This window comes from Bufo gargarizans, chromosome 1 (assembly GCF_014858855.1).
Source record: "Bufo gargarizans isolate SCDJY-AF-19 chromosome 1, ASM1485885v1, whole genome shotgun sequence".
Lineage (NCBI taxonomy): Eukaryota > Metazoa > Chordata > Amphibia > Anura > Bufonidae > Bufo > Bufo gargarizans.
This window is the reverse complement of record NC_058080.1, coordinates 257,065,863-257,075,565: the sequence shown is the minus strand read 5'-3', so window position 1 is coordinate 257,075,565 and position 9,703 is coordinate 257,065,863. Positions and strand designations below refer to the sequence as shown.

Here is a 9,703-nt window from a genome sequence, read left to right as displayed (position 1 = left end):
CGGCAGAGGAAACGTATGCCAACTGCATTTTATGACCGATCGGGATCCTGATCCGTCTTACAAATGCATTGCAAGAACAGATCCGTCTGTCCGTTTGTCATACGGATCCGTTTAGATTTTTTTTCACATTTTTTGGGGGTCTGCGCCCAATATTTTTAATGCCGGATCCGGCACTAATACATTCCTATGGGAAAAATTGCCAGATCCGGCATTCAGGCAAGTGTTCAGGCAGTTTTTTTGGCTGGAGATAAAACTGTAGCATGCTGTAGTGTGAAGACATCCTGATGCATCCTGAACGGATTACTCTCCATTCAGAATGCATGAGGATATGCCTGATCAGTTCTTTTCCGGTATAGAGCCCCTAGGACGGAACTCTATGCCGGAAAAGAAAGACGCTAGTGTGAAAGTACCCTAATGCCGAACTACGGTACATATATATGTGAATGTAAATTGAATTTGCTGTCCTTGTAATGCACAGTAATGCTAGGGCCTTCAGAATGAGAGACACTTTTTGCCATCTAATGTGACTAGTAGATAAAACTCTAGATTAAAGCACCGCTCCTTTGTTAAAAAAAACTTTTTTTAAACCAGACAATCCCTTAACTATTCCTATGTTAGAAAATATTATAAAAATAAACTTTCTGCTTTGAACTTTTAGACAGCATTTAGTATTTTTGACTATAGTCTGAATTTAACCTTAGCTTGGTAGTGCCTGTGTCTGGACTGTACATGGATCATACTTCATACACTTTGCATCATTTTTATGTCATACAACATATTATACTGTATTTATGGACATCTTATACCAATTAAAGATATAAATGCTTTAAGCAAAAATATCTTTGCTCTATAGAGCTTACACTCAGTTAAACCTGTCAGCAGGTCTGTTCATTGACTTCAGTTACTGTGTCACGTCACATTATGTTGTACGTAGCAAACCTAAGACACAGGAAAAGGATCCTTCATATTGGATAATATAGGACACAATTGAAGAGGAAATGTAAAATGTCACTGTCCTATAGCAGAGAAGAACATGTTTCTAAGCATAGGTCATTTTCCCAAGATAATTGGCTGGCACAAATCCTCTTTGGCCATGTGCCTCTCCAAGCCACCACTCCTTGTTCCCACTTAGGTCACAAAACCGAAGGATTCTGACCCTTTCATGCTCCTCAAGGGTTAATTCCTGTTGACTCCGAGCTTCAAAAGCATAAACAGCATAGAAAATCTGAAATATACAAAAAAAATGTAAAGATAGTTAAATGTTATAAATTCATGTAAGAGGACAACTGTTAATCACCTACAAAAAATATAATCTGGTGTCATAATTAGTGTAAAAGGTAAAATCCACCACCCCGGCAGCAGTCCCTGGTGCCGTGGCCTGTGTGTTTATTAGGAGCATTCTGCATTGAACCTCACCTCCTTATTCAGTACTTCAAGGGTTAACCCTCTTATGTATGCAGTTGCTAAGCTGTTCCCAATTGCTAACCAGCTTCTGCTATATATGCTGTGCTGTCAATCTCATTTTTTTCTTGACCAATTAGGTACTTAGCTTGCTAGTTCCTTGCTGGGTGTTTGTTCCTGTTTTCTGCCCATGTACTGACCTCTGCCTGTTTACTACATTCTGACCCTCCGCTTCCTGACCCAACCTGTGCCTGATTACTGTAGTGATACTCTGCCTGCCCTGACCTTGGCCTGTTCTGGCTATATGGTGCTCTACATTGGTGTCTCTGACTCCCATGGGTCAGCTATCAACACAGCAGGTCTACTCCAAGAGGTAGCAGCCTTGTCGCTCCCCTGCAGTGAAGTCCAGATCCCTACACAGGGGTTAAAATGTGAATACCAGGGGACTACCAGATTAACTCCCTTAGGTTTAACCCAAAGTCAGAACCACTGTCATAACAAAATGTTGACTACTTTTTCTCAGGATATGTCATCAATATCTGATTGGTGAGGATCTGACATTCCAGATTACGTCTGTTTAATCCTGTCATGGCGCAGTGTGGTAAATACACTCCACACTGAACACAGAAGGGAAGGGAAAAGGTATTAGGCCTGGAACCTAGGGAAAGGGAAATGGTCACACCTAGTGAGTCCCTACGCCGAGCCCTGACTGCTATCAGTATGAGCAGACCTTGATGGTAGGAATGTTCATACACAGGAACCTAAGCCCAATCTCACCCTAACAGGGCCATGCAGATAGTGTCAAGACACAGTGAGCCTATTCCTTCCAAGATGAAGGAATATTAGACCCCCCAGGCCTAATATCAGCAGGTAGGGGAAAACAACAAACAACAAAGAAGATAAACGTAACTTCCAGAAGTATGCGGGCGAGCAGGAACTCAGAGAGAACCAACACCAGGACTTCCACAATCAAGAAGCTATCAATAACATGATGGGTGAGGCCAGACTAAATAAAGGAGAAGGAATGACCACTCAAGCTACACCTGAGACAAGAGGTGTGGTCATCCCCAGCAACAATACAGAAAAATGAAACCAAAGGGGCTGTCAATCACGTGCAGCCAGTCTCCTCGATCTTCTAGCCCCTGTCACAGGCGGGACTGTGACAAATCCCTTAGAAGCTGTGGTTAATGGCTACTGCAGCATCTAAGTAGTTTCAAAGGCAGGAACCTCTCTCTTTGACTCATATTGGCCCCCTGTGACCTGATTTCATGGGGTCAATAGCTGTTATGCCAACCGGAGGCCCAATATTGGCCTCCACGCCTACCAAGTACGGAAGCCTATTTGTTAGTGTTCAATTGCAGACATGATACACTGCACTACAGAAGTAATGCAGTGTATTATGTAAGTAATTGCATATTCAAGTCCTAATGTGGGACTAAAAAAATTTAATAAATAACAATCCAATAAAGCAGTACTTAAAAAAAAATCTAACTAAGAAAAAAAATACATATTTACCCTTATAAGGCTACTTTCACACTTGCGGCAGTGTGATCCGGCAGGCAGTTCCGTCGTCGGAACTGGCCGCCGGATCCGCCGATCTGCTGCTGACTGAAAGCATTTGTGAGACGGATGCGGATCCGTCTCACAAATGCATTGCAAGGACGGATCCGTCTCTCCGCTTGTCATGCGGACCGACGGATCCGTCTTGTACATTTTTCTCATTTTTACCGATCTGCGCATGCGCATGCGCATGCCGGAACGACAGATCCGGCATTCCGGTATTCTGAATGCCGGATCCGGCGCTAATACATTCCTATGGGAAAAAATGCCGGATCCGGCGTTCAGGCATGTCTTCAGTTTTTTTCGCCGGAGAGAAAACCGTAGCATGCTACGGTTTTCTCTTTTGCCTGATCAGTCAAAACGACTATACTGAAGACATCCTGATGCAAACTGAACGGATTACTCTCCATTCAGAATGCATGGGGATAAAACTGATCAGTTCTTTTCCGGTATAGAGCCCCTGTGACGGAACTCTATGCCGGAAAAGAAAAACGCTAGTGTGAAAGTACCCTTAAACATTTTAAACAGAGAAAAAAACTGCATAAATGGTATGCTTGCATTTTTAACAACTGTCTATAATACTATCAAATTATTTTTCACATATGGTGAATGTAGTGAAAAAAAACGCTAAAATTGCTGGGGTTTTTTTGTCCAATCGTCTTGCTAAAATGAAAAAAAAAAGCAAACAAAAATTATCAATAAGCGAAAAAAAAAATATATCTATGAAAACTACAGTTAACAACTCTCATACAGTTCCATCAATGCTTTTGCTATGTGGTGACCAAAAAAAACTATTAAAAACTAAATTATTTTATTTTTCCATTTTTCTTCATGTGCATGAAAAACGCATGCAATCTGGAGGGAAAAAACTAAAACACTGAGTGCAATCACAAAAAAGCTGATTGAACTTGCGTGCAAAACCATTAGTTTTTTTCTGAACAGATCCTTACATAATCTGTATAATTCGTGTAAAAGAGACCTTAGGGGTTAAACCCCAGAAACCCCCCATTAATATAAAATGCCAATGTCATATTTGTAGCTAAATATATTTAAAATCTTGATATTTACATGACAATCCTCGCTGGTTTGGCAGTTTTCTGTATCGGATTCGTGTTTTTCATCATCTCCATTGGAGGATGGACTGCTGTCTACAGAACTTCCCTGTGATGCGCGACTGTTTCTGTCACGAGAAGGTCGAGAGGAGACGAACAGACTTAGGTCATCAAAATCTTCTTCACAGAAAGCACTGTCTGATGAGTCTTTCTGTTGCCGTCCTGGGTTGTAGGGTTTGAGGAAGGATGAGTAGACATAGCCTTGTAGAACTGTAAAAGGGAAAGTAAGGGAGTTAACGATAGGATACAGTGCCACTGTATGACCCACCATCTTTACTCCATAATTCATGCACTGTATGTACTGAGCATTAGTGTTGGTCGAGTACCAAAGTGCTCGTGTGCTCTGGTAGAACACTTCCTGATGCTACAGAGCACCTGAGCACAATGGAAGTCAATGGGAGAACCCGAGCATTAAACCAGGCACCCCCTGCTCTGAAGAGGAAGGGGGGTCGGGACACTAGTTCGACTTAGGAGTCCCTGACTCCATATATAGCTATGTCCATATATGGAGTCAGTGCTTGTGGACACCCAGGGTATTTAAATCTAATTTAGCCTCTATTTCTGAAAAGTTTCTAGCGGGTTTCGAACTCACAACCTCCTACATTACAGCCAAGAGTCTTAACCACTGCACTATAGAACTGCATGGCCAGTTACTAAAAAAATTAAATAAAATATTAGACTTCTTCTGTATAAGAATATGTACTACTTTAGCAACTGGCCACGCAGCTCTATAGTGTAGTGGTTAACATTCTTGGCTGTAATGTAGAAGGTTGTAAGTTCAAATCCCGCCAGAAACTTTTCAGAAATAGAGGCTAAATTAGATTTAAATACACTGACTCGAGCATCGCGCTCGAGCACATGCAATATTCAGCCGAGCATAGCGGTGCTCGAGCCGAACTGGTGTTCGGCCGACCATGCTCGCCCAACACTACTGAGCATAGTACAAAATACTGAACACAGCATCAGCTCAACAGAAATATCTCTTTCGGATTGGTTGGTCTCATGAAATATCCTATTGTCAGTGAAATCAAATATTCAGATATTGGGCAATTGGAAACATAACCAAGAGAGATTAATTACTGAACCGATCGAGGGCAAATCAGGGTTGGTGTTAGGAAGTGTCAAATTGGGCAATTGACCAAGGCCCCTGTTTTCTTGATTAGACTGAGACAGGCTGACGTTGTTCAGGTTCCCGGAGCACTGGAAGGTTCGCTGCTTTAGACCACCACTTTACCGTTAACCTTTTTCACTTTGTAGGCATTGTATGGTGGAATTGCAATGGCAATTTTGTGAATGCCAGTAATGTATTTTGTGAGCACCATATGGTAGTAGTGTTATTTACTTAATTTAGGTATTACAGTATTTAGGCATTGCCTGGTGATATTATTTGACACTGTATTACAGAATTGACATATAATATATTGGTTCAAATATCTGTGCTATATCTATATAGAAATGTCAAAGAGGAGTTGCCTGTATTGTATGTTGCCGAAGACCCTATTTTTCTATAACTCTAAATCAAAACTTGTTCCTGGGCATGTGTCTGGCCTATGTCAACATTCAATTGACTGCCCAACCAATAAGGTTTAAAGGGAATGTGTCATCAAAAACAAAATGAGGTCATTTATTAGGACCGCTTTTTAGACCCTTGTGCTGGCGGTGGATCCGCCGAAGTTATGTAGAGGCGCCATCCTCTACATAACTTCGGCATAACTTCTACATTACTTCACCTAAAACAGGTGTAGAAAATGATAAATGAGATAGGCTCCTCCCCTTCGCCTTCCACGTTGTGCCCCCTTTTTAGACCTGGCGTGAGGAGGGAAAATTCTCAGATTGTGGCGCAAATAACCTTTATGCTGCAATCTGTGACATATATACGCATATATCTCATAGTAAATGACCCACCCCATAATATTTAAATTAAGTTTTTATGACATTTTTTATATTTGTTGCTGATTGTTTTTTAATTTCCATGTCACTATCTATATTTAAAAATAATCCTAAAATCGTGCAGTTTTAACCCTGGCCACTAGGCCTAAAATATGTCAAAACTTCCTGTTCATTGAAAGCAGTCACATGGGCCATAGACACAATAGACAGGAGCTGACGCTGTTGACTTTTATGGGAGTTTTCTAGGCATGCTCTGTGACCTGTGCAGAAGTTAGTAAGGAGTAGATAAGCTGTGATATCACCTATTGTGAATGGTAAATTGTGTGTTACCTATACAGAGGTGATATCTGTCATTGTAATCTGCCTGGGATGATAATAAGATAGTTACTGAAAAGTTACATGTACAGAACAGGAAGTCTCCGAATATTGTTAGGCCTAGTGGCCAGTGTGAAAACTGCATGATTTTAGATATGTTTTAATATAGATGATTTAAACGATAGGTCATTTTCTGATGACACATTTCTTTTAATGTTCAACCAATAACGGAGATTGTTAGAAAACATATTAAACTGCAACTGTTGCAAATAATGGTTTTATAGGGTATAACTAAAAAGATCTCAAGCCACTTTCAGATATGACAGGTGGTGTTGAGCCACACTGGGTATCAGGGTATGTCCACATGGCAGATTGTCATGCTGTCAAAATCTAATGCATATACCATGGTGGTTTCTACAGTGGTTGTTCAGTTTAGATGCCATGGACCCACTCGTGGCTTAGCATTGAAAAGGGCAGCTAAACTGCAACCGGACACCTGCCACGGCTTTAGCGCCGCCTGTCCACCCACCAAGTAGGAACATGTCCCTTTTTCCCGTGGTTGCGGCTTTAAACCATTGAACTGCAGTCCTGGCTCCCATTGAAAATGATAAGAGGCAGACAACACTCAGCCGCCATATCTTTAAAAGAGGAAAAATGTCTATAAAAGATACGCCCAAGTCACACGGATCTTACTCTGGTATAAAAGAGGTGTTCCGAGAGTAAAAAATTACCAGCACAAATTTTCCATAAAATAAAGCAGTTACTTATGTGTTAACTACTGCTCCTGCACCGATGCTCCCATGGTTTTCCTGCTGGCTTTTGTGTATATGCCAGCAGTGGTGACATGACATATTAGCACATGACCACTGAAACCATTTACCGGCCTCAGCAGTAGTGTGCAACATTAAATATCCTCAGCATTGGAGCGGCAGGTATCTAACAGGTCAGTTTTTATGACATTTTCTTACATGTTGTGCTGGCTTTTGGAACACTTTTATACCTGCCAGGTTTTAGTAATACTGTCACCTTCCTGCTGATCCTACAGCACAACGGTACAACCAGAGGCTAGCGCCACATGCAGAGGACTCCTGAGTAGGGATGAGCGAACTTGTGTTTTCAAGTTCGGCGTACAATGTTTGGGTTATGTAAGAATTCCGTTATGGATTCCGCTACCACAGACTATAAGTTATGGTACGTGGTAGCGGAATCCGCAACGGAATTCTTAGATAACCTGAACCCGAACCTTGTGCGCCGCACTTGAAACACAGGTTCGCTCATCCCTACTCCTGAGCCACTGGTTGGGGGACACTGTGTTTAGAACATCACACAAAAAATGGGTCGATGACACCTACGTTATTCTTATATTTTATGATCATTTATCATAACTGCAAAAGTGGAGCACTAGCTATGAGCACAGCCCGTGGTCCAAGTAACTTTACATGGAAGGAACACGGCCTCTTGATTGAAAGTAAGATATCATAAAAATAAATATTCAGAAAATGTGTAATGTTCTAAAGTTAGGAACCAATTTTTCAGTTGCTTAGTACGGAGGAAACCGCTGTGCTGAGAGAGTGGGTCACAAAAGAAAGTCAATATCCGATTGAGTGTACTTCTACTTACTTCCTGTGTCCACAAACCACCTGCTAGTGCTTCCTAATGGGTCCTTGTGTTCCACAATAGCCACCAGCTCCCCCTCATACAGATCTATATCAAGGTCCTGTGAAGCGTTGCACTTGCGCTTTGCTTGGTAAATTTTATCCGCACCATAGGTAGACAATAGCTTGCACCTGTGGCTCTCAGTCTGGCGAGGTAGTTCAGGCTTAATGGAAAACAAACGGGAGTTATTGACTCAGGGGTTTGCAAAAAATGCTAATGTAAATTGTCAATTAATAAAATGCTTTATGCTGGCTGAGTGAGAGCTTCAATTGGGATTAACTGTTCTATTACCAGAGGTAAGGCACAACCTGGCTTGATATGCTAAAGGCAGAGGACTGGGTGACGTGATTAGTATATTTTGACAGTACATAGTCATTGTAGTGCATTTTCTGCATTTGACCTATTTGTACTTCAATAGGACTATACAATAGTTATAATAAAATGATGATACATATTGAAATACTACAGTTGAACCAAGTGCAGGGCAAACAAGGAAGGAGCCTGATTTTCTAAGTGAAACCCCATTGAAAGCTTGGGGTTCCGCAACTGAAACCTCAAGCAATCAGCGGGTATTGCTGGGGAAAGCTTCATGTGTCTACTACAGTGGCCACTGCAGGGGAAATGTGGTATTACATGTAATACCTCCAGAACAGAACACACACCATCTCTATAACATCCATCTGCTCTATCCATCTAGGCCAGTGATAGGTAAACTGCGGCTCTCCAGCTGTTGCAGAACTACAACTCCCAGAGCATGCAAAGAGTGCCTACAGCTTTCAGCCTACAGCAGGGCATGGTGGAAGTTGTAGTTTTGCAACAGCTGGAGTGCCGCAGTTTGCCTATCACTGATCTAGGCCCTAATAGAACTACCCCTTTAAAGCTTTAGGCTGAAGACCTGTAAGTGTCAGCCAGGGATAATGTGTCTGACAACTCTGTTAAAATGGCAGTAGCTCTCTGACAATGTACTTAAAGGGGCACTACAATCATTTTTAGCACGTATTAACAGCCTATATGTGAATATTCTATGTATTATTTTTTTTAAATAAAATTATAAATGGTTGGGTGGTTTTCTGGATATCATTACATTTTTTAAATCTTTAACTTCCTCCTTTGTTTGGACTTTTAGCCTGGCTTCAGACCATTCACTTTGGTCAGAGAGCGAAGGAGGATGAGTGATTCAATTAGAACATAACACACTGCACTGATAACCGTAATGTTCTTCTGTTGGCATTTTTAGCTAAGTTTACCAAGAGAACAATAGAGCTGTCAAACTGTTATCCAAATTCTTCTGTTCTACTAGTATACTAGCAGATAACATTTTTTCCTCACAGTAGCAGTAAACTAACAGTGAGTTGAGTTCCCATCTATATTGGAGTTTTATCTCTCTGTGCGGAGTGCTATAGAAGGACAATATTTAATTAAATGATATAGTACTGCCAAAATAAAAAATAAAAAACTGCCAAAAATTATTTGAATATTGGGGTAGATTTATCAAAACTGGTGTAAAAAAAAAAAAAAAAGGCTTTGTTACCCATAGCAACCAGTCAGATTCTATCTTTCATTTTTCAGAGCTCCTTTGGAAAATGAAAGGTGGCATCTGATTGGTTGCTATGGGCAATTAAGCCAATTTTCCTTTACTCCAGTTTGATAAATCTCCCCCATGCAGTTTAAAAAAACTAACTCTTTCTGACAGAAGTGCCTCTTTGAATGACTTATGGCTTCGGATTTCTAAAAAAAAATTCAGACAAACTTCTTAACTATAAAAGTAG

At 41.0% G+C, this 9,703-nt stretch overlaps 1 protein-coding gene across 1 annotated transcript in view; it reads right to left on the bottom strand.

Annotated features, from left to right (window-relative positions):
• Positions 1-345: 345 nt before the first annotated feature.
• Positions 346-9,703, bottom strand: part of ARHGEF38 (Rho guanine nucleotide exchange factor 38) — a 100,635-nt gene continuing 91,277 nt past the window's right edge. The window contains exons 12-14 of the mRNA XM_044276792.1: positions 7,899-8,097; positions 4,030-4,283; positions 346-1,225 (exon numbers count right to left, since the gene is read on the bottom strand). Of these exons, the coding sequence (XP_044132727.1) occupies positions 1,040-1,225; positions 4,030-4,283; positions 7,899-8,097 (639 nt within the window). The 3' untranslated portion in view covers positions 346-1,039. The remainder of the gene's footprint in view (positions 1,226-4,029; positions 4,284-7,898; positions 8,098-9,703) is intronic.